The sequence below is a fragment of the Gouania willdenowi genome, chromosome 2 (assembly GCF_900634775.1).
Source record: "Gouania willdenowi chromosome 2, fGouWil2.1, whole genome shotgun sequence".
NCBI classification, from domain to species: Eukaryota; Metazoa; Chordata; class Actinopteri; order Blenniiformes; family Gobiesocidae; genus Gouania; species Gouania willdenowi.
The window spans coordinates 7731426-7756610 of NC_041045.1; the positions used below are offsets into that span (position 1 = coordinate 7731426).

Genomic DNA, 25185 nt, shown 5'->3' on the forward strand with positions numbered 1-25185 from the left:
ATAAAATGCACTACAAACGTATCTGAGCTGGCACAACTTGTCACTAATCCAGGCTATACTCTATAATTGTAACAGTAAAACAAACACCATCAAAAACTAATTCTAAAAGAAAAAAGTGTCTTTGGGGCCACCTGAAAATTGGCAACCACTGTGCTAAACACTGTTTAGCTCCACTTATTTACAAAATGATAATATTGAAAAATGTAATTAAATTCACTGGTATTCTGAAGAAAATGTTGTAGTTAGACAAAGGGGGGTACTTGGATTCAGAAATAAGAGAAAAGGGGGTACTTGAGCCAAAAATGTTTGAGAACAACTGGTCTAGAGTTCAAACGTGATAGCCCGGGTCCGGACGGCTTTCCGTCAGAGTTTTATAGAACATTTTGGAAGCAGTTAGCCCCTCATTTGTTAGAAATGTTTATTGAGGCTTCTGTTTTGGGTGAGCTCCCTCAAACTTTAAATCAGGCATCTATTTCGCTGCTTTTGAAGAGAGGCAAAGATCCACTACTTTGCAGCTCTTATCGTCCTATCAGCTTGCTAAATGTGGACTTTAAACTGCTCGCTAAACTTTTAGCCCTTCGTTTGGAGGGTGTCCTACCATCAATCATTTCTCAAGACCAAACAGGATTCATTCGTAACAGACACTCCCTTTTTAACCTTAGAAGGGTTTTTAATGTAGTATATAACCCTCCTTCAGAAACTGTCCCTGAAGCCTTGTTGGCACTTGATGCTGAGAAGGCTTTTGATAGAGTGGAGTGGGACTACTTGTTTTCTGTTTTGGGAAAATTTGGATTTGGGGCAAAATTTATTTCTTGGGTAAAGTTATTGTATTCATCTCCACAAGCCTCTGTTAGAACAAATAGTACAAACTCAGAATACTTCCGGTTATTTCGCTCCACCAGACAAGGTTGTCCACTAAGCCCTCTTCTGTTTGCCATGGTTATGGAGACTTTGTCAGCCACTCTAAAGTCCCATCCTGATCTCGAAGGTATAACAAGAAACGGGGTGGAGCTGAAGGTCGCCCTTTATGCAGATGACCTGTTACTGTTCTTGTCTGACTTGTCTCGCTCCATTCCCGCCGCTCTTTCAGTCCTCAAAACTTTTAGTGAGATTTCAGGATATAAACTAAATTTGGAGAAGAGTGAAATTTTTCCTGTGAATACATTAGCCAAGGATTATCCACTGGGAAAGTTTCCATTTAAGACATCAAAATCAGGGTTTACTTATCTAGGAGTATATGTGGCTGACACTTTGATTAATCTTCGCAAGAGGAACTTTGACGCCCTACTTGAACAAATTGAGCTAGATTTTGAAAAATGGTCCTTCAGCTTTCCATAGCTGCTAAAATTAATTCCATTAAGATGAATATTCTTCCAACTACTGGCTTTGTTTTGATAATATTGAGAACCCTCCATTATGGCTGGCTATCGAAGCAAATTCCGCACTTCCGGTGACATTGAAATCCTTACTTTACACTCTTATCTTCCACTTCCCCTTATTCAAAAAATGTCATCGTTGCCTCGTGCCTCAAGATTTGGAACCAATTTAGGCGCTTCTTTGGGATGCAAACCTTTTCTGTCCGTGCTCCAATCTCAGCAAACCCTGCCTTTCCCCCGTCCCTGTTAGACGGTGCGTTTTCATTGTGGGGTAGGCTCGGCATTAAAACTTTTAGGGATCTTTATATAGACTCGACGTTTGCCTCTTTTCATCAGTTGATTGAAAAATTTTCTTTACCTCAAAGTCACTTTTTCAGGTACCTTCAGGTTCGTCATTTTGTTCGTAACTTGGGTCTGAATTTTCCTATCCTCCCCTCATCATCAAATTTGGAGATTTTCTTGGTGCCTCTTCCCTCATTGAAAGGTGGAATATCTGTCATATATGCTAATATTCATAAACTCTGCTCAAATTCTTCTTTGAATACTCTTAAAACTGTCTGGGAGACTGATTTGGGACATAATATTTTGGATGGGACCTGGGAAAAATTTTTGCAGAGGGTTCACAATTCCTCAATTTGTGCTAAGCATAGCTTCACTCAGTGTAGGATTTTACATCGAGCCCACTACACTAAAGTGAGGCTGTCCAAAATATATAATACAGTTTCTTCTCTTTGTGATAGGTGCAAACATGCTCCAGCTGATTATATACATACATTCTGGCACTGCCCCTCTCTGAGTATGTACTGGTCTGAAATTTTTGATGTGTTATCCAGGGTCACTGGGAAAATTATAGTTCCAAATGCTTTAACTGCTCTTTTTGGTGTGTTGCCACCTGCACTTTGCCTTTCCTCTAACCAAAAGGACTTGGTAGCATTCTCATCCTTTTTGGCGAGGAGGGCGATTCTTCTGATGTGGAAATCGTCAGCTCCACCTACAAGTGTATATTGGATTAAAGAGGTGCTCTACTTCCTTAAATTGGAAAAAATCAGGCTGACCCTCTCTGGATCTGAGAAGTCCTTTGGAAAAACTTGGAATCCTTTCTTTTCATATATCAAAAGTACAGAATGCCATCTTGATGTTGACTGAGAACCTGTTTTAAATATTCTGTCAATTTTTTATTATATTCAATCTAGTTTTTTTTTTTTTTCCCTTTAAGAGGTGTGCTCGGGGAATGTTAGGGTAAGGATGTGGGGGTTTGAGTTTGTATATGTATGTCTTGTCCTTGTATGTCGTTTAAAAAAAAAAAAAAAAGAAGAATTTTGTATATAAAAAAAGGAAAAAAAAAAAAAAAAAATAGAGTTCAAACGTGATCATCTGAACAGTAATAACACTGTGGTGCTCTCTCACTGTAAAGTAGATTAATCTCTTCTGTTCCTCCAGGACAAAGCAGACCAAGCCTTTGTGCTGAGTGTCCACACAGAGCTCTGTCCACTAGGGCAGAGAGAGCTGAGAGCGTCCCTCTGTGGTCATAGACAACCACAGCCACTCCAGCCTTCATGCCACTCAACACCATCTGAAACAAGAGGAGAAAGTAATAATAAAGTTAGCGACCCAGATAATAGGTTGCTTTCACGTGACGTCACATTGCTGCATCACGAGAGCGTGAGATTCAGATGGAGGGCAGGAAGTGAAGTAGCTTTAGTATCTGCCGTCTGAAATAATCAAAATGCCCATGTTTTGTGTAGTTGACGGCTACTCCAATCGTTCTAACTGAGAAAATGAAAACAGATTTTATAAAGTACCGAAGATTGTCCTTCACAAAGATGAGAAATGTAAAAAGCTCACAGAACACTGCCTAAAAAACCTACGTCTGCGGTCAGGAGGAGCAGAGTCTGCTAAAGTCCGTATCTGCTGCAACCACTTCATCCGAGTTATGTTAGCGATCTCACTTTGTTTTTGTGGCTGTGTTTATTTAGGGCTATTTGCCATTTATTAGGGATGTAACGATTCACTCAACTCCCGATATGATTCGATTCACGATACGATTCTCTCACGATTTATTTTACAAAATGGGACTGTACATAAATGACTGAAAAATATATTTTTTATTTTTTTTGGGAAAATACTGCACTATTTTCCTTTTATTTGTCATTGTCAAAAGAATCCCTTGATAAACTATTAAAACAATGCAATTTAACTAAAAAATAAATCTTGAATGAAATAAATAAAGAAATAATACAAATGACAACGAAGCCTAATCATTTAAATTCTGGTTCTATAGTAAACAATACAAAACTGCATAACAGCAACTGAAAATGTATTTTGTGCCTTAACAATTGGACTTAAAAAAACAAACCAGTCATTGCATTGTATTTGCGTCAGATATTTGTTTGGCCCAGCAGAGGGCACTGGTAACCCAGTGGTCGGTTGGCATGCAGATATTATAGAAGTGAAGAGGAGATGCAACGCTAGCAGACAGAGCTAATAGAAAAACGTGACTTTTACAGATATTCACGTAATATTACAGATATTCTTTCAGTGCCAAAGGGGTAAAGAATCATTTATGAACATGTTTAAGACTATAAGGCGGCCAGAAAGAAAGTATTAGCAGATTCTGCCCGCCGCCAACACTTCTGGAAAAAAGTACTGCGATTCAATTTTCACAGCAACGATGTAAACCGTGATATTAATGAATCAATTTTTAACTGCCTTACAATTAATCGTTATATCCCTACCATTTATTCATTAAATTTTCACCCCTGCACACTGTTGTGCACAGTAAAAGCTGAACACCCAGATGCTATTTCACGACATGTCAAAGTACTATTCAATAGTAGCAGTATATATGTATGTGACAAACAGACCTCTTGTATCCTTGACTGTAAGGCTAACGCCGTCGTTAAGATGTTTGTTTACCTTATCGCCATTACTGCTAGCATCTTACATAAAATAATATAAGAACAAACACTCACCCTGGCGAGGACCAAATGATAATCATCGTGGAGCCATTTGGTACCGAGGTTATGGATCCACCCACTCACAAAAAAGTGATATGCCTCCATACTTTTATAGGCTTTCATCTGCTGTTTGCAGTAGGATGTCTGAAGGACCAAATAGTTTGCAATATCAACAGCCTCGATGGTCGGCAAATCTTATGAAGATGAGTGAGTTTTAGACAGAATCCTGAGATACGGTTCACACCCAACATATTTGTTAATTAATTCTTTGTATTTTTGTCTTGAAACTACATCTAAATCAGTACAATACGGACAGTCAGTAAATCTTTCCTTCATAAGTGTATTCTCCATTTTTACTTCCTGCCCTCCATCTGAAATCTCACCCCCTATGCGCGTCACGTGACTGAAACCCAGCTATTTTATTTCAATAAACTTTTACCTCATAAGCAGGAACTCTGTTGGATATGAGCAGTAGAGCAGAATGATGGCTTTGATATCCAGGACAGGTTTGTAATGACTGTAAAGGTCTGTGGGTGAAGGAGGTCAGCTCTCCTTTGGCTGTGGCTGATTTTTCCCTGGAAGGAGAAATAAATGTCATGATCCGGTGTGGGTGTGGACCCAAATGCAAGGAGAGAAGGAGGCAGGATAGAGGAGTAGCGTTCTTGGAACCAGTCCATGTTTAATCATCCAAAAAAATCCCAAAATCAAAACTTAAATCCAGAACAGGGGAGCAAGACCAGACACAAGGAAGGCACCAACAAACCTGATATCACACACACACACACACACACACAATCATCCCGCAGCCATACTGTGTCCAAACACTCAGCTAAATAGTGGAGGAGGCCTGATTGGGAATGGGCCACACCTGGGTGAAAACACGAGGGAGCTAATCATTCACCAGCCAAGCACACAGACATCACTGAGGGGTGGAGCCACAAACAGGAATCCCTGAAACACAGACGAGAATTAACACAAACCAAATAAACAAAGACACAACAAAAAGAGGACCCAAGGGTTAAAATAAACAGAACCTAACAATAAACCCATGTTTATAGTCTTATTTTTTTCTTTCACAACCTACAAGTTGTTAAATATGTATACAGCTACAGTATAAAACAGGGTTCCTACTTCTTCAGTCAAACTAAATTCAAGACTTTTATTGCCATTTGAAATTACATTTAAGACCAACTTCACAGTAAATACAATTGGGGGAAAAAAAAGCCACATCAATTACACAGGGTTAGGTTAGTGCAGAAGTGGAACTGGTGGCCCCCAAAGTCAACATTGACAGTAAAATACACAAAAAAAAACACACTAAAATAATCAAAATCACACCAAAAACAGACAAGATGACTAGAAAAATAGCCAGAAATCTACCAAACAAAAGCAAAAAATAAAAACCATTAAAGGTAGGGTTAGCAATTTTCAAAAGCTAGCATGATTCTGAATGTAGCCTCTCTGTTGGCTCCGCCTCTATCCCCCTCCCCCTCCCCTCTGTGCTCCATCACTCACATGCATGTGCACAGCTGCTGCAGAACAGGAGCTCAGCTCATCGCTTGTATTGTGTAGAAATGTAGTTGTCTCATTCAGCAGTAAGTAAACAATAAACTTTACCATTAAATATGTTAAAAAACATGACAAAAAACTCTATTTTAACTCTGCAGCGGTGACGAGCTTTCAGTGTGAGCTTGTGCATGCAAGTGATGTGAGAACAAGCAGGGAGACGTGATTGGTTTTGGTTTTTTCCATTGGTCGAAGTTACTACAGGTTTACAACTGCTACAGATAATAGAAATTAAGATCTTATGCGCTCTGAAAAAGGAATGAAGAAAATCTGTCAGGACATAGACAATTTTAACCAAAATATTAAAAAGTGTATCCGCAGAAAATCGCCTACCCTAGCTTTAAGAAAAATCTTTGTTGAAAAGGTTATTTTCTTTAAATTTACATTTCCCCATGTTGTTGAAAGTTGCTACAAGCATGAGTTCCGCTACAATCACGTCACTGTTTTGTAGTTGGTTCCGCTGTTGTAATTGCATGATGTTACGATAATTTCTTTTTTTCTAAATGAACGTTACCATTTATTTTGAAATGTGAGACGAATCTCAATCATAAAATCACACTGTGTTAAAATGTCAGACTTTTAAAACATTGATTCAAGAAATTTTAATGATAATTAATGTCTTATTTTTAGACAATTAATGTAATGCTTTTTAAGGATCAGCGGGAACGCTGACATATATGCATGCATAGGGCCCCCTCCACAGATCTCCTCCATACCTCCTCTCCCTTTGCCTCTGTTTTGAAGTTTTATTTATTTATATATATTTTTTCCTTCCTTTTTAGTTCTTAAGTAACACATGACTATTTATAACAACTTTTAGCCTCAAAGAAATAAAATATCCCATTACATAATGTGGATATTGCCATTTTGGATATTCAACCAATCAGCAGTCACATGGGTGGAGTCCACCTGCCACTGACGGCACGCAAAGACAGGTTGTGTTTGTATATGATTTACCTGCATTGATCAGAGGTTATAGGTCGCCCCCTGTCCTGGCTGAGAGAAGAAAAACTGGAGGAGTCAAAGGTCTGTGAATACCATGAAGGGAGGGAAGCACGTTCTGTCCCAGGGCTGAGGGTCCATGACTTGACTCCTCCCCCCCTGAGTCCCTCAGGCATTGAGCGGCTGCCCCAGGCTCTCCTTGATCTCAGAGACATTCCTGAAAATGCAGCATAAAAACAAAACTGCAACTAGAAAACATTGTAGTTTATCTCCAGTGTCCAACATCTGTATCTTCCGTGTCACTCACTCTTCTCCTCCTGCAGCTTTTCCTTGATTCTTTCCCGGGTTATTCGCTCTTTTCTCCTCTGTTCCTGCTTCTCTTCCGTCCCCACAGATGACTGGATGAGGGTGCCGTACATCTTAGCTGCTTCCCTTGGTGTGAGATAGTCCAGAGTGGACACGCAGGAGACATAGTGGTTCTTCCACGCGCCAAACTCTTTCTCTGCAGGAGAGTATGGAAGAAACCAGCCTCTTTTGATGCAGCGGCTGGCCCAGATACAATCCTAAACCCAAATAAATAAAGACGGGGGAGAAGAAATGTTCAAACTTTTCTTGTATACAATCAAACGCTCACAAACAAATCCCCCTCACCTGCTCAGAAAGGACTCTCCAGTTCCAGCTGACCTGGGCGGCACGGCTAAGGTCACGAGGAGACAGAAATGACATCACATACAGGGAGAGAAAGCGAGGCAACACTGCTGTGAAGTCCAACCGAGACACTGGAACCGTATCCATCAGCAAATCTCTGCAGAACCTGCTCACAATGTTTCGGAAAGGTCATGTGTTGTGAGTGTGTTTTTTTAACATGGTATAAACACAGAAAAACACAAACACACTAGCTTACTTTAGCTGTGGCCTGGAGCAGCGTGAGAGTAAAGAGTGAAGCAGATGTTTCCTTTGCTGATCGGTCCACAGATCAAACCAGTGCAGCACAAGGTTAACTCTCTCCTCAAACAACTGGAAGAGAACAGAGCGACGACACCAACACGTCATGTAAAAGTTACTAAGCTTTTACAATCCAAAACACACAAAAAACTGCAAAAATATACAAATCTGCTCCAAAAACAAAAAAATAAACAGAATTACATTAAGAAAAAAAAAATACACAAAAAGACTTTAGAAACAACATGACAACAAAAATGAACAAAAATATTCACAAAACACACTAAAAAAAAAGACTAAAAAAAATTACACAGACTGACAAAAACATACAAAGCAAAAACAAAAATACACAAATTGACTTTAAAGCCAACAAATTGACAAGTGATAACTAGAATATACAAAAAAGACTCCAAAAAACTTACTTAAACTAAATGTGTTTAGATTTTTATTCTTTTGCCTAACCGTTAAAAACAAATTTATAACATGGTATTGAAGAACAAAATTAAAAATGAATGAAATGTGTACAGTAGAATCCGGGATGTGAAGTCTGTGGTTAATTAAAGCAAAGTTACTGTTCTCCACAATAAGAATATTAAAAATTATTTCCATAACATAATTCCCAACTAAACTAAATAAAACTGCACTTTCAGCAGGTTTAGTTATTTCACTTTTAGTTTGATAATAAAATTCACATTTCATATACACATAAACACACAACAATCATGTAAAACTTACTTAGAGTGCAGAGAGAGCACAAAGTAGAAAAAACTAACCTGATTTTGACAAAATGTTTGATTGCTTTGTGCACGGCGGAGGGATCTGCACACCAGGTGGTGCCAACTTAGTTAATGAGCCGAATAACTACAATCCCCACGCCCCACGAGCAAACCTTATCAAAACAATTCATACCTCGTTTAATTTACACAATATTTGTTTTCAAGAGACTCTGGAGTATTTTTGTTTGTAAGTTTTTCTAAATAGACTTGTTTATTTTATTTAAAAAGAAACAAAAAATAGGCTGAGAAAGTAGATCCCTGGACTCCAAACGTCATTAGGCACCAGTTCTTGGTCAGGAATACCGTATCACGTAAATTAAAACAGTAGTGGAGTTAAGTAATGACTTTTAAACTTGTTGGTGTTATTATTAGATGTGTTACTTGTCCTTTTTTTATTACCTGCAGGTTGGCGGTGGTGTTGTGTAGAGGAGTCCAGCTGCTGAAGCGGAGGCCGTGCAACACCTGCTGTGGCTCGTAGTCTGTCCCGTTGAGTTGCCACCGCTTCACAGAGTGAGGTCTAGGTCGCACTGTGGGCTCCATTACACACAGGTTTAGGTTAAAAAAAAAAAAAAACACACAACAACAAAACACTTTAAAGTCCTGTTTCAGAGAGCAGGTTTGATGACTGCGCAGACGGACTGATCTGCTGTGAGGCGTCACCATGGAGACCCATCAACCAATGGACATTCCTTCACACGGCTAAGCCCCGCCCAAGGTTGCTTTCACGTCATCAGGGGGAATGGGGCATGTAAAGGTAAATTATTTTCTTTTTTTAATTAGGAAAAAAAGTCAATATTAAAAATTTAAAAAAAAAAGATTGAGGTCAAATATTGTACTAGTGGAACCGGCATTATTATTAAATATTACAAAATATGATCGATCTACGCAAACCTTAGTGCTGCAGAGAACGTTCATGTTTTTAAGTCACATGTTATATGTGAAGATCCTTCTTTCTTTTACAAACAAACATATTTTAACCTTTTAAATGATACAGAGGTGTTTCATTAATGCAATAAAATCATGTCAGTATGTTGTTTAGCCAGTAGAGGGTGTTGTTTACAAAAATGCCCATTACTCTAATACTGTATACCGTACATGAATTCTGTTCCTACAAACCAGAGATAATCAGAGAAACATGTGAAACACATCGATTAAACACATTAAATCAATTCAAACCTGTTGGTTAATCAATAACTTCAAAACAATTTACATAATTAATATTCATGAATTAACTGATTACGCTCCTCAATGCTATATTTGCAGGCTATGCAGATGCTGGATGCCACACTGAGCTATCGATGGATGACGTTCCGAGACAGAACACAACAGAGCTGGGAGATCTTCAGACACACAGTTCAACCAGGAGCCCTTTGAAAAAAAATAAAATAAACAAAGACAACATTCGACACAGTGCCCCAGAACTTCTTAGTTTCTTAGTTCAGATTACACATCAGTCCGACTCAAATCAAATCCATGACCAAAAGTTGACACAAACATATTTATTGATCAAATAAAAATACAATCACATATTTCAATCCCCATCCCATCAACAGTTTTCCACAAGCAGTGACAAAGTTAAAGATGATTTACAATCAAAACAGCATAAAATATATCTTCAAATCCTGTTAAAGTGACAAAAAGTTAAGTCAGATGTGGTTAAAAAAAATAATTCTACCGTATAAAAATTAAGGCATGATTGTGATGTCTATTATAGGTGTGAACACACTGATGAGAAAGTGCAGCATTTGCATGATTATGTGCAAATAATTAAATAGATTGATGTGTGAACATACAGCAATGGTTCTCTTATTAATAAAGACATTATGTTGTTATATATACAGATTATTTAGTGAACTAATTTGCCTTACTTTGACAAACTGATACAGATTTTTAATCCCACTTTATGGCAGCATGCACAATAGAAATACCTAGAATATGTAGCCTAAAGTTTAATACATTTGTCAAATTGCAATGCCTTTTCTATTAAGGGTGTTCTGATTTAATATTGACATGGGATAATGGTCCGATAGTAGCAAAAATAAATAAATAAAATGATTTATTGAGGTTATTTCCAGTGTCTTTTTATTTAAATTATAGAATATTTTTATATTTAAAGGTTAAAGGGGAACTGTATAGAAGAAGCGTAAACCAGGTGGGCGGTGCGTTCAAGGCAACTCAGAAATCTGGATTGTCCAACCTCCTACTTTAAAAAGTGCATTGAAAGGCCACAAATCACAAACAATGTGTTTATTGTAAACACTATCTCGGTCAGCCATATTTTGAGATATTTTGACACTTTGAAGATGTAGATTTGGAATTTTTTAACATGGAAATGCACATTTCCGAGTTGTTTGAATGCAACATTAGCCTGTACTGGCCAATTGTTGACATCCATCGAGGGGATTGCAAGTTGCGTCTTTAGATGGCGCAAATCTGCTCGGAACGCCATAAAATGTAAATAATCCACTGGTTAAAAATAATAAATGGCTCAGTTTTCCTCATACATATTTTTGCTGATCATTGTTCTCTGAGTAATATGACTCAATCAAGCCTTTTCTAACATTCCACACAACAAAAAAAAGCAATAAAAGTAGGTACGAGTCATGTTGATATATTAAATCAATAGCAGTATCGGACAATAGGCAAGGTTGCAATCAGGGTTGGGGTCAATTATAATTGTAAATACTAATTTATTTCAATCATAATTGTAATTGGCATTAAAATTCTATAAAAACTACTGTCATTTACAATTTAATTAATACTATAAACTTGTTTTATGTACTGTTCCCGGGTCACACTTGTAAAAGAGATCATTAATCTCAATGTTATTCTCCTGACTAAATAAAGGCTAATTAAATTATTTTACCTTTTTTTTATTATTATTATTTAAATTGAGGGGTATACTGACAGAAAAAAGGCTCAGAAGCCCACACCAGAAGTATTAAAACTATATTTTAATTGATAAATAAGTTTAACAAGGTAACCAAGAGATAAAAATAAATTTGATGATAGATAATATTTTTTTGTGTATTTTACAGCTGATTTAAGACATGGGTCAAAATTCGGCTGTTATCATAAGAGATGCTAACAGAAAACTAACACAAGAGGAAGGTTACATTTTATGGGCTTATTTATTTCAGGCTTGGAAATTGTGAATAATTAATTTTGAACTTATGTAATTGAGAATGTAATTGTAAATGACTTTCAGGGGAAAAGTTATAATTGTAATTTCAATTGGAATAAATGCCCATCATATTGCTAATGAGGGTGTAATTTAACATGGATAATAGAAGACGTAGTTGGAATTGACCACAACCCTGGTTGCAATATGGGTATCGTATCGGAAGTGAATACCCTTATTTTGAAAGCCTAAACGTCCATGAATAACAAACACCTCATGTTGTCTGAGATTCTGATAAAAGGTAGCAGCATTTCTAACTCTTTAGTATAATTTAGCCATTGGCCGTGCATACCTAGAATTACCTCCGACCCAAAAAGAAAGGCTGGTGAAGAGCTACAGTTCCCATTTTATTCTTGTTGAAAGGATAGCCACTGACTTTGTTGTTTCAGCTCCATCTCGTTCATTTCAGCTCTCACACATGGAGTTGTGATCACACGCTACTGGTCTTGGGGATCTCTTGAGTGTCGGCAAGATTCAGTTTCTGACTATGAGAGATTTGTCAAGAATAAATACCAATGATTTCATGATTCAAATATCAGGTTGTTTGTACTGTAGGTGTGCAGGTTCTTTTTCTGGATTTGATCGATCAAAAGGATACATCGAAGAACTGAGCTCTTCAAGCTGTGGATGGGAAAAAAATATGAGAGATTTTCTTGCATCACAGTTTGTGTGGTTTTATTGAGGATTATTTAAAAAAATAGGAATTTCAACAAGCTGACTAATCTGTGACTACGGTAAATCCTCTGTGGTTACATCATATGCATGAAAAGCTTGACCTGGGTTAGCATGCTACATGGAGCACCAACACAGCGTTTACGTTGATAATATCTTACATTTAAAAGCAGCTTATCCATGTTGGTGTCGCTGGCTGTCTTCTTTTGGTCCTCGGGCATTTCATCTACCTCACTGTAGAGGTCAAAGTGCAAACGGGCCAGCTTCTCCTGCATCTCCCTCACATGCTCCATCTGACCAATAGAGCGTTCATTTCCTGACAATAACAAAGCTGAGTTATAACCTCCAGCTTCACAGCATATGTCACATGTTAACACAGGAATGCCCTGATATCTCAGTCTTACCAAAAGCCTCCAGTTTCCCTGAGTGGAAGTCATTGAGAAGGCTGAGAAGGCCGTTCTCCATCTCCTGCACATCGGATACATCTGTCAGAAAAGAGTGCTGGATGGGGGCAGCCTGGCCCTGTTTCTGACTGGCTCTGCCCGGCTGAAACCTGGGTTTTACGGCCCTGGAACAAAAAAAGCAGATTTTTACAAAGTAGAATATAAACCATGACTGGTCGCAGTGATGATAGGAAGTGAAATAAATTAGTGTTTTTGGGATAAAATAAAATAGGTAATACCTTCTGGTTTTGCTCTTCTGGCTAGAGCGTGTCCCCATGTCGTGGCTGTAGCCGACGTTTCGTGCCCCGGAGGGAGCGCTGTTTTTCCGGATAGAGCTGCTGGACGGAGCCGCTGTGTTGGCGGAGGTGGTCCTGATACTCTTTCTCTTTAGCTTGCGTTCCTCCATAACTTCATGTTAAGTCTCTGTCTGAATTTTACGTATAACTACTACATAAGACACACATTAGACTGAAAACTACCGCACAGTCCCACATACACCACCAGCGTACAGAACTGTCACAAGAGTGTCAAGACCTCGGGCTAACGTTAGCTCAACTATGTTACGATTAAACGTCTGATAAAACAAGACCGTTTTAAATCACACACATTAGCCGTAAGATTAGCCTACTTACAGATGCAACGAGAATAACTTTAGTTTACCTATAGCGTAATTATAATATCCACCAAACTAAAATATGTGCCAAATAATGGCTACTTCCGTAAGAACTCCGTCGGCTAACCAACTAGCCTGCGAGTACAAACTCTGAACAGTGTTGCCAGATAGAGCCGAATACATCCCGCTATAAAGAGCCAAAAACCCACATCATTGTCCTCTTTAACACGCTGTATAGGTTTAAGACAACGTTCAAAACGAGTTTTTACCTAACATTGTTATTTTTTTCTCAGAAAGGTGTGTTTACTGCTCAGGTCGTCTCCCAAATGACATGCGTAGTGACGGCACTTTAAACAGCACAAATGACGGAAAACACACCAACTTGGCAACGCAGTCTGAACACTTCCTGCTTTAAATTGTACGAAACTTGACCTTTTCAAACTTTTATTTCCTGTCAGACAACATAGAAAAACGGTATTTTAAGCAGCTTAAGGGCCCAGAATTACTTAGAAATACTTAATTTTACTAAAATAACTGATATTATTAAAAAATATATTATAAAACACACGGTCAAAATTACATTTGTTGTGTATTCCTAGAGAGGAAAGATGCTTTATTTTGTGTGCGAAGGCAAATATTACAACTAAAATTACAATGTATCATCCTTGCACATTCGTTGCATGAAAATCCACTTCGTATGTTTGTATACGTCTGTAAAAATGCAGAATAAATTGAAAAATACATGAATCACATAATACGTTGCAGACAGAGGCACTTTAACACTGACTTAAGGACATTATTAAAAGTAAAAATTACATTCATTATAATGTAGGGGCATAGAGTACATTATCTATCACTATATGCATTCAGATTGTAGAGACTCGAACACAGAAGTAGCTTGTTCTAAAAGTGCATATGTTTGTTTAATACTGATTGACAAGTACTGTAAATAATAATTAATATTAGTTATGAATTAGTCACAAGTTAGCAAGACTTTTATAAAATCAATCAATTGAGTTTTAGTGGGTTTTTAAAATTGTATTTAAATTAAACCTTTTAATAATAAAATAAGTAAACAATCTAAATAGTCTAGTAAGGAAAATATAAATAAAGAATAAATGTGCCTCTAATTTAATTTCTAGTTTCAGAAATGAGTTAATTAAATATATACATATAATGTGATTGAATAATGCTTTTTTACTGAATCAGATGAATGTTTTTTTTTTAATTATTTTTATTTAGACTACATTTTATAATGTCAATACATATTCTGTTAAATCCTCAGTGACTATTACAGTGACTGACCACAAGGGGGCGCAAATGGCCAACAAACACTGCCCCCCCGTTTATTTCGCTTCTAATGCGCCACACACACACACACGCACACACGCACGCACGCACACGCACGCACGATTGCTTTGATTAATATAAACTCTATTAACTGACAAGCTGAATTGCAGGGAATTGTCCAGAATCTAACCTTTGAAGATTAACTCACCTGCCTTTGACTTGTTGCTGTCAACACCTTATTCACTACATTTTCATTTCTGAAATAAAAAAAATTAAAAAAAATACATTATTCATTCTCAATTTGGATAGAAATTCATAATTTAATTAATTAGTCTTTGACATATTTTTTTAATCTGTTGTCCTAAGATTTAATTCACATGAGGGAATTATAAATTATCCAAAACATAATGTCGCTTTATTACATATAAGATAACTATGTCAACTAATAATGTGTAAAAATTTGTGAATTTGAGATATAATTATTGGGATCAGAAAAACTCAAATTCAAATTCAAATTTCTTCCTAAAAATGAACTACTTATTTAACTATTTCCATATAATTCTGTTCAAAATTAAATTATTTAAAAACATTTCATCACATATTTCTGTATTAATTTTTAATTATCCTATATTTAGTCATTCTTAATTAGTCACTATTTAAAAGTAAATTAGTCTAAATAATGTGAAAAATAAATGAACAAAAACATGTTTGTTTGTGGGCCGTGTAAAAGTTTGAGTTAATTTGTTCTAATTTTCCAACTGTATAGTGAGTGTAGCGCGTACACTTCGCTGGTACTTTGGACGCTGATTCATTTCCATCCTCACTCATGAGTGCATCACTGTGTGAGCTGAACCACGATAACATGTTACAGATGAAAACATTTACAGCGTCGCTCCCAATGCAGTCATTAACTTAGTGGATCCAGGCACACGTGTGCTTATCTCTCATCAGTAATTGCAGTGTTGGTGCTGTTTGCAGAGGTAACCACGAGTTACGCTCAGTTCATCACTCTCCTCTCCTCTCCTATCCTCTCCTGGTGTGCACGGCGGCTTGAAATACGCATCACAGCGTCACTTACTGCCACTATTTCCATCGTTTTATGCCGCCTGCACTTGAAGTGGCAATAGTACGGCATTTTAACAGATATGGTGCTGCTAATGATGAATTCCTAATTTCAGATCGGTTAAAAAAACCTACATATACCTCTTCAGGGAGAGACACACCTTCTGTTGGAGGAAATGTGGATCAGATATTTAAGGCTGGGCACCATCACATTTTACATACTGTACTTTATATATCATATACTTAAGGTAGAGAGCAGCTCAGATCAGGGGAAATGTGAATAAATATTTGTGCATAATCATTTTTTGATTGATTACTAGAAAATAGCTTTGTGACAACATTCCCACTATGGATGACTGGATTTGTATTGTCCAGAATATACATGTCATGGAAACAAACTTACATATGCTGTAAGATTAGAACATGTCCGTTTTAAGATGCGACTGCACCGACGTATCCCTAAACAACTGAAAAATTGGAACAAGGTTGTTAATTTCTTGTTTGATTATTTACTTTATTATTAGAAGCAATATGGTGGAAAATGTATGCTTAATAAGTCTCTCTTCTTCCCACTCCCTTTTCAGCAGACATATTACTGCAATTATAAGTGTACATGGATTTTATCTATTATTTAAACATCTTTGATGGAGTTTCCTTCCACACAAAAATAGTTTTGTGTCCCTTTTGTTTTCTTGTCCCTGCTCAAAAAAAAAAAACAAATAAATGAAAATGAAAATTATACATATATTGTATGTTGTTTTGTACACATATTTAAAAATACATTTGAAACACATCGAATCTAGCAAAATGACTTGGCCGCCTTATTTATACAAACAAGGCCGTGAACATTCAGTTAGACATAACCAGCATCAACACAACTAGCTGATTTTAATAGCATCATAAATCCATCGTAATTTACTCGTCTTGCAAAACACCCGAAGTGCGTAAAACTCACATAGGGCAAGAGCTATCATACAAGCATTTTAAGCATCTCATACACACTGAGGTCTTGACCCCATGTTGAGCAGAAACGTGGAATTTGGATGCACCGAGGACACTCAATTGTCTCCATTCATGTGTGAGCACTGTTTACCTCTGTTACATTCTGTAAATCACCCCCCCATATGACCAGACACTCAGGAGACTTTCATAGAAGACATTGTTCACGTGTGTGTGTGTGTGTGTGGGAGCTTCTATTGGGAATTGAAGTTAAGCACAGCGTTACAAGTGCATGTTCATTTCAGCAGCTGTGACCCAGAATAAGATACATTTACACTGCCTTTATATTTCTTCATCTATACACACACACACACTTGAAGCAAGCGTTTAGTGACTTACAATGAAGAGCTCCGTGTGCCTTTCTGTAGTTCACCAATGAATGTTGTCTGTGAAGGAGCTAGAAGATCTTGTCCTTGTCTTGTATTTGTTGTCTGTGTACAAGGACAGGGATGAGGGGACGCTGTGTAAACACTCAGAGGCAGACGGAGGTATAGGTTTCAAGAAAAGCGGCAAACACTCACCGTATGTGGGAACACAAATGATTTAAACGATGGGTTTGAATGTCGTGGAAATGTATAGAACGTAGAATGTGTTTAATGTATGAAAAAAAACAAAATATGTGCACATTTAATGTATTTTTTGAACGGTTTTAAAGCTAAAACGTATCCGGATGTGATGCCAAGTCATTGATTTCATTGATTTCTACCCAAAGTTTCCTCTTTATTTAGATTTTTGTATTCCTTTTCCTCACATATTCATTAACATTGTTTCATTTATTGCTACAGACAACACAAGGATGTGTGTTGGAGCTACTTCTGATGTGTCTGAAGCTGTTATTGTGAGTTTTTGCTGGACATTGGAGCAGCCACAGCCGGCAGTCGGCTGCCTGATTTTATAAAAAATTGCGTGTGTAAAAACGTGTTATCATATGCACTAACAGCCAAGTGAGTAGGACAGGAAGTGGACTTACCGGAGGACGAGTCTGGGAGGATATTGAAGCCAATCAAAGGAGGAAAATCCACTGGAGACGGAGCCACCAGTAGCGCTAACGCAACATCGATACCTGTGTCTATGAAAAGACTTTTAAATAAAATAACACAACTAAATATCTTGTATATGATGTATTGATAGAGCTTACAGGTAACTTTAAAAATATAAAAAATAATCTCGCAACAAAGCAGAGCAAATAAAAACGTAAGAAAGAGTATTTTAACAAACTATTTCAGGACTGTTAAGTTTGCATTTCTGATAATCATCATTTTTAGGATTTTTCACTTTCTAATACAACAAGAAATATTATAAGTAAGATTTCAAAAGCATAAGAAACATGTGCAAAGCCAGGCTAATAATCCAGGTTATGGGTTGAAGTTCCTGTGTGATAAATAGATGAAATATAAATGATGAAATACACTATATTTATTAAAAAAAACACACACACACACACAAACGCACCGCTTGCCTTTCTTTTAAAAGTTGCACACAAAGGACACCAGGCTAAACTGTAATTATTGACCTCCAGTTGACGTGGGAAAAAGTTCATTTCCTTCTTTAAGAAACTGTTTATGTTGCCTTTTGATCAAAATAGAAAACAGACAAAAAAAATATTTTATATTATTGTTTAATTCAAGAATATTTCACTAACCGGAGCATATTTGAAGCATTAATGAAACATTAAAGGGAAAACAAGGAAAATTACTAATTAACAAGTTTACGTTCTCCATTGTTTTTTGTGTACTGAAAGGAAAGGCATTACCCTGGTTAATCTTGTTGAATCCCCACCCATCCCACCTCCTCACCCCACCCCCTCTTGTCCTCCACTCACCACTCTGTAGAGGGTCCAAATGACATTTGGCTGCCCCCTGCCTCGAGGGGCTCCAGGAGATGCAGACGTTTTTGGCAGGCGGGCACAGGGAAGCCTTGACGTCCTGACGGGGACTCCTGGACCAAGAAGAGAACAACAAAAAAACAACTCATACACACCGGGGCAAATGTGCATCAGCAAACAAACGCACAAACAGAAGAGCTTTAACAGACAGTGACACATTAAGACTCGAGTACTCACCAGTTAAACCAGTCACTGTGGGACGGGAAGCTGCGTCTGGAAAACTTTAGAAGACAGGAATAAATTCAAACATCCGTGTTTCACTTTAACTGTCAAGGTTTCTATGCATATAACTTACATATTTTGCACCAGAAACCATAAACTATTGTATTTGTTAACTAATACAACTAGTGCATTCAGAATCTCACTAGTAGACTGGTTTTGGTTTTCCATATGGGCTCAGTTGACCTTCCTACACAGAGTGTATCTCACTTTGCTAGTGTGGGTTTCATTTGGGTGCTTGGAAAGTCCAAAATATGTTTGTTTTGAAGTTAATAATTTGTAACAGTGAATAATGTATGTGTATGTGTGTGTGTCTGTAAGAACTGTCCCAGTGATGGACCGGTGTCAGGTCAAGGGTGTGAAACTGAATAAATAAATAATTGTTAGTTTTAATACAGTTTGATATAATGTATGTTGACTTAAAAAAAGGGGAGGGCTGTAATAATATGATTCCCACTCCTCACACTACATTTAATATTGTAAAAAAAAAAAAAATGATATTTATATTATATTAGTCCAGGGTATAACTGGCCGTTTTTGACTACTTTTGATTTTACTTTTATATCTCACCATAAAAATGGTTTAGCTTGCCTTGTTTGGTATCATTTTTTTCAGCACAACTTCAGCTATATGAATTTACATACTCAATGGACTTAAAATCACTCAAAACACCAAATTCCAGTAGAAAAATGAGTCTTTTTCCTGTGAAAACCACAACTATGCTTATCAAACTGATTTGATGAATGGGAATGCAAATATAAAGAGTAATTATCAATACCCTGTGTACAAGTTTACAAAAAAAAAACAAGTTATACTGTATGCAACAAATTACATTTAAAAAAAGCAGGAGATGCCTCTTTTTTTTTTTTTTTTTTTTTACAAATAATCTAAAACAACTGTTTACAAAACATCACAATCAGATGCTACATATTATTTATGCCACTAAAACAAACTAAGACAGAGAAACGCATCACAGGCCTGACCTAACTAGATAGAACAACTAAACAAACTTCCACCAAAGACATTCTCTGCTTGTCTCTCATTAATGTTTGCTATGATAACATCCAGTGTAGTGTGTCCGTGCACGTACATTCTGAGAAAAAGTCTCACTAAAAACTTTCCATTTAAGGTCTGAATAGAATTACACCCGACTTGTTCAAATGGCCAGTTTTTGGGTTGCATTATCCTCTTCCTTTGCCACCACTCATGTTGCTCCGAGACCACTCATCTGACTATTTTCTCTTCACTTTTTTCCGTCTCCTCTGACAGATAATACGCTGGTCATCAGGGGGGCCACAGAGTGAAGGGAGATGGAAATGCAGGGGCTAATTGCGGGGGTTTGGAGCTCGCCGGGATCGGCACTGCCCACTGTTTTGGCTCGGCTGTAATTACCTGCTAGCCACAGATGTTTCACACCATTGTTGTCCACCCAGACAGAGAGGAAGAGATGGAAGGAAGGATGGAGAGGTGGGAGGAAGAGGGCGTCAGGTTGTGACAGCCAGCTGCAAACTTCTACGTGAAAGAAACTGGAACTAGAGACGCTCGCTCGCCATTAATTCATGCATTTTTTTTTTTATTCATCTCTTTCAATCCATTATCAAAGCACCCCTTTTATATTTGCACCTTGAGTGTTGATGTCTGATGATAATTCTGTGCGTGTGTGTGCGTGTGCCTTCCCACTGAGGCAGAACAAAGTAGCGTAATAACTCAGACACTGAGCTGACCCTCTCTGCTGCTCTCAAGTATACTTAATGGAGGTGTGTGTGTGTGTGTGTGTACATGCATGTATACCGTGTGTGTCTCAGTCCGTTCACATAATCTGTGCATGTATACACGCGTGCGTGTGTGTAGGGTGAATTGTTATGGATGCTGTTCTGTTGAAATTACTGTTATTTGTTTCTCTTAAAACAAGCTAATTGCACCCTAGTTGATAATTGAGAGTGTGTTTGTTGTGCATGTGTGCATCAATTTGTTAAGGCTTCTTGTTTATTGTTTGTTTGTGTCGCATTGCAAAGCCGTACGGTTTCTTTACCAGGAACGCATTTTCGCTCCGGAGTCGAACCTCATGTGGCTGCAGCTGCTCCAATTAGACTTGTTGAATGCACTCAACAACAAAAAAGCATTAAAAAAAACTATTGAAATCAAATTCTGCATCGTTTTTATTTTATTTTTATTTTTTTAACATTATTACAGTTTCAACTACTATCAAAAATGTTCAAACTAACAAACTCAGGCTAATATCAGCTTTCATAACAGTCTTTATCAAAGACCTCAGCGACTGTAGCAACTCCTTTATCCAGTTTTTTCCACTACTTCCTGAACGTGGACGCAACTTCCTGTTTGATAGCTCAACTCCTGAAAACAAACCATCCCTAATAAATTGTATCAAATCTAAACTCCAACAAAGAAAACAAAAGAAAGGCTCATGTCAGAACTTAGAATACGCTTTGTCTCTGACTTTATTCTAAAGTTATTATATTGATGCTTACACCTCAGAATACTCTCCATTCTTTAGCTAATACATCTGACCTTCATTCCCTTTATAACAACTGATGAGTCCGTCAATAGAATGTTCTACTACTGCAGTTCTAACAGTTTTTAATTGTTATATTGACCATTCTATACAAATGTTTGGGCTGCTGATCTCTTTGACTGTCACTTTTTATAACTCATTGACATTTTTCCAAACCAAAGTGGTAAAAACACCAGCTGTGATATTAAAAATATACTAATCAGTAGTGGTGTAATGTTCAAGACCAGTCTTCACATTTTGACTCTTGATCTTGTCTCTGTCTTGGATTTTTCGTCAAGGCCAGTTCTGATCTATGATATTATTTAAAATAATCCTGGACTTATTAGTGGCTTCGAAATTCATACAAAAATAATTCATCATTTGCAAGAAATTGGTTTATCTAATTGGGCCAAGATTTGAGATTTTTGTCCATCAAATGTATTTAAAACTAAACTACAACTAAAGAAAGATGGTCTTAAACTGTTATTCTTTTCATGGTTTTAGTCTTGACTCGGTCTCGACTCCCAAAAGTTTTGGTCTCGTCTTGGTCTCGGTGAATTCTGGTCTCGTATAGTTTGGTCTTGAGAATGACATGACTAATCAGACACCGATTAGCCATCCCTCTGTCTACACAACGTGATAGAAATACACATCAGAAGTTAGAAAGTACCTTTTCATCAAAGGTAGAGTGTTAAAAGGAAGGAAAATAGGAGAATGTATGGATTCAATTCAATGTGACAATAACCAAACAGTGTTGGATGGATGCCCTGGGTCGAAACAAAAGTTAGTCTGTAAGACTCCAGAAGAAAAGTTGCTGAAGATCGAACTGCTGAGAAAATAAGTGGCAGTTCTGATTTAATAGATTATGTGTGTTAAAACGTGGAAAAAATCCCATAGAGAAATGAAAAAAGTGAGTTTTTGTGAGTACTAAATGGGTTAAGTGTGTGTGTGTGACAGTGTTAAGTGGGACATCTCAGATGGGTTTCTTTTTTTCTAACAGCTCATCGTCTCTGCCAAGCAGGTGAGCCAGTGTCTATTTTACTGTCTTTCACACACACACACCTCTGCCAGCTTCTTCACGCCCCCCTGTGCCAGGTACGTCTACGTCCCGTCTTTGTGTGCGAATGAAAGCGTGGCAGATCTGACGAGGAAGAAAACACACACACATTCTCACGGGGCGGAAAAGAAAGGGACGAGAAGAGGAGAGGGAGAAGAAGAGGCAGCCTCGCCTTTCCTCTCATCCATCAATCCAACACTTCTCCTCCTTTCGTTTGGTTCCATTCGTTCGTCAGTTCTTTCCGTTTCGAGCCTTTCCATGTGCTGCTGCTCTGTAGGTTTGTCTCGGCGCCGCTCTTCCCCTGTCCTCTCTTTCTTTGCGCTCCATCCTTTTTCTCCCCCATCGCATTGCTCCCTTTCTTTCCCATCCATCCTCTCTTTCTCCTCACCTCGTTCCAGTTTCCAAGTGCTTGGATGAGGGCTTACTGCTCCGGTCACTGCTCGGGGAGCTCGGTGAGCTAAAGTAGGCTCAGTGTAGAAGAACATCACACACAAGCACACACTTGAACAGACAGGCTTTTTTCTTTCGCTCCAATTTCAATTGTGTCTTGTTTGCTACCTGCGTACGTCTCTACCTTCTCCAGATCCCAAAAGCTTATCTGTGCTCACAGCCTAGAAAGCATTTCGAGGACTGGTCTGACATCATACGTATCCAAACACCAAGCGCTCAGAGATAAGCCTCACTGCTCATATCTCAATTGCTAGCGCTGCTACGCAGGCCAAGTTCAGCAAGTTCAGCAAAACAGAGCTGCACAGAAGTTCAGACCAACCCAGGAGAAGCACTTCTAATATTCAAATTCAACTTTTTTTCCAAAAGTTACACCAGATGGAACAAGAACTTCTGCTAGTTAGGATATTATCCAGCACGTTGGAGATGCTGAGCTCTTACCACAGCTTGTAAAGTGGAAGATTGAATTTAATTACTACAGAAACTTCATCCAAAAATCACAAGTCAATAACAGCATTCGTCAATATCAAGAAAAAAAAGAGGAATGTATTACACACTAAACATTCACAAATAGGAAGAAGTTAATTATTTAAATTTGTGTTTTTATCCCAATTATGTAATTGCCACCTTTTAATATTTCACCTACCATTATAGAGGAGGAGGATCTTGTTTTTTTAGTGTCCATATTTCTAAAGAATGACTTTCTTAAAACTCTTGTGAAAATCACTTTGTCCTACATTTTAAACTTATAAAAACTGTTATGTACAGTATATATCAAAAAAACTACTTTATAGATTGGTTGATCATATGCCACATTGTCTTGTTCGTTACCTGTACTTCACTTTCCTGAATAAATAATTTACAAATTATATAGTTATTCTATTAAATGTAGCACTTATCTGGATTCACCTGGTCTGATCGTCTGAAGCAAAAGGAAGTTGCTAGAGGCATAGTTTTTTTTTCTTTTCTTTTCAAAGTAAAAGCCCATTGACAAAGAAATACCCTAATCCTTGCATATTTGATGTGGTTTGGCCTCCACTGATTTGTAGCATGTTACTGGGCTGCAGCCGCACATTGTTCTTTCTATACTTATAATAAAGAGTTGAATATAATGTAAGGTATAGACATGGAAATAAGGTACTTTGGGCGCAAGATGTTACTACGCTAGGCTAAATGTATGTATTTTTCCTGTTTTACAAAAGTTAAACACTCAGCATGTCTGGAAAAATAGTTTTTGATCTCAAAATGTGGAACAAAAGTTAAAAAAAGAAAGTTTTTTGTTTAGTCTCATTTTTTGATAAAAAATGTCAAGTTTTTGTCAAAACGTTGTCATCAAAATTATTTTTAAGGGTAAACTAAATATAAAATAAATAAATAAGTAATTTGCTATTTACAGAAACGTGGCCCTTGTTGCAAAAGTTCTTTGCTTTCTTAGTTTTTGGCTGGTAAAAAAAACCCTTTATATTATGCTTTTCTTTGACATGACGTCTTTATTTCTTTGTACTTTAAATTCGCTTTTCTCTATTTTCATCTTCATCATCACCTTCATCACTGTGTATTGATTCGCTGTAGCTCTCCAGGTGTGTGTGCTGACCTTTTTATTGGAGCTACTTGTTCTTTAAGACTTCAAGAGGTGAAGATGATTGATGTCTAATCTTTGAAACCCTCTGAAGATGTGTGTGTGGGTGTGCCTACGTGTGTGTGTGTGTGTGTGTGTGTGTGTGTGTGTGTGTGTCAGTTGCTTAGGACCTCCTATTGCTAAGGAACTAAAGGTCCTCAGGGTATTAAAGCTGGAGATCAGGGTGTCACCATACACGCGCACACACACACCACACACACACAGTTGTGTGCACATTGTCGCGTCTTAGCGACCTCGTGGGGAGTTCAGTGGCAAGGCGTGGTGGGAGGAGCTGTTTGAACTTACAGATCACATGCACACAAACATAAAGCAATTTCCACTATGGGCGCTATCGGCCCTCGTGCCTTGCATTTGACGATTGATACTGTGCAATCCATGCAGTAAGAAAATAAGGCAACGATTATTAAGTAATGCAACAAAGAGATGCAAAAGATGAAGAAAAAGGAGGGGTGTTGGAGTCAGAAGAGGGCGAGAGAGAGGCAGAGAGAGGGCGGGAGATGAAGGAGAAGAGAGGAGTCTTTAATGTGCGCGGGTCTTGTAAGGTCAGACAGGGGCTGGGGAGGTGGGGGAAAGGTTACAGGAAAGGTTACCATGATTTATTTAATCA

The 25185-nt window shown here is 37.7% G+C and overlaps 2 protein-coding genes and 1 long non-coding RNA gene across 5 annotated transcripts in view; all 3 read right to left on the minus strand.

Moving 5' to 3' along the window:
- Nucleotides 1-216: 216 nt before the first annotated feature.
- Nucleotides 217-11517, minus strand: LOC114477303 (epithelial cell-transforming sequence 2 oncogene-like). Of its 2 annotated transcripts, XM_028469568.1 has the most exons (8): nt 8959-11517; nt 7746-7858; nt 7493-7655; nt 7149-7404; nt 6857-7058; nt 4773-4908; nt 2748-2949; nt 217-339 (listed from the first exon to the last, which is right to left on the minus strand). In XM_028469568.1, exons 1-8 carry the CDS (start codon nt 9220-9222, stop codon nt 329-331), a joined length of 1347 nt encoding a protein of 448 aa, XP_028325369.1. In that variant the 5' UTR covers nt 9223-11517; the 3' UTR covers nt 217-328. The 2 variants fall into 2 exon arrangements, with proteins under 2 accessions (XP_028325369.1, XP_028325380.1); XM_028469579.1 differs by lacking the exons at nt 217-339; nt 2748-2949 and adding an exon at nt 5202-5284.
- Nucleotides 11518-11579: 62 nt separating this feature from the next.
- On the minus strand, nt 11580-13919 carry ccdc28a (coiled-coil domain containing 28A). The gene is made up of 5 exons (XM_028469876.1): nt 13095-13919; nt 12817-12980; nt 12574-12728; nt 12339-12361; nt 11580-12225 (listed from the first exon to the last, which is right to left on the minus strand). The coding sequence occupies exons 1-5, from the start codon at nt 13259-13261 to the stop codon at nt 12171-12173; spliced, it is 564 nt and encodes a 187-aa protein (XP_028325677.1). The 5' UTR covers nt 13262-13919; the 3' UTR covers nt 11580-12170.
- A 2970-nt stretch (nt 13920-16889) lies between these two features.
- The window catches only part of LOC114477617 (uncharacterized), a 158899-nt gene continuing 150603 nt past the window's right edge, over nt 16890-25185 (minus strand). The window contains exons 7-10 of one of the 2 annotated variants that reach the window (XR_003675738.1): nt 18882-18925; nt 18642-18757; nt 17790-17899; nt 16890-17250 (exon numbers count right to left, since the gene is read on the minus strand). This is a non-coding gene — a long non-coding RNA (uncharacterized LOC114477617). Of the gene's footprint in view, nt 17900-18641; nt 18758-18881; nt 18926-25185 lie in introns of both variants that reach the window. The other variant, XR_003675735.1, reaches the window with a different exon arrangement.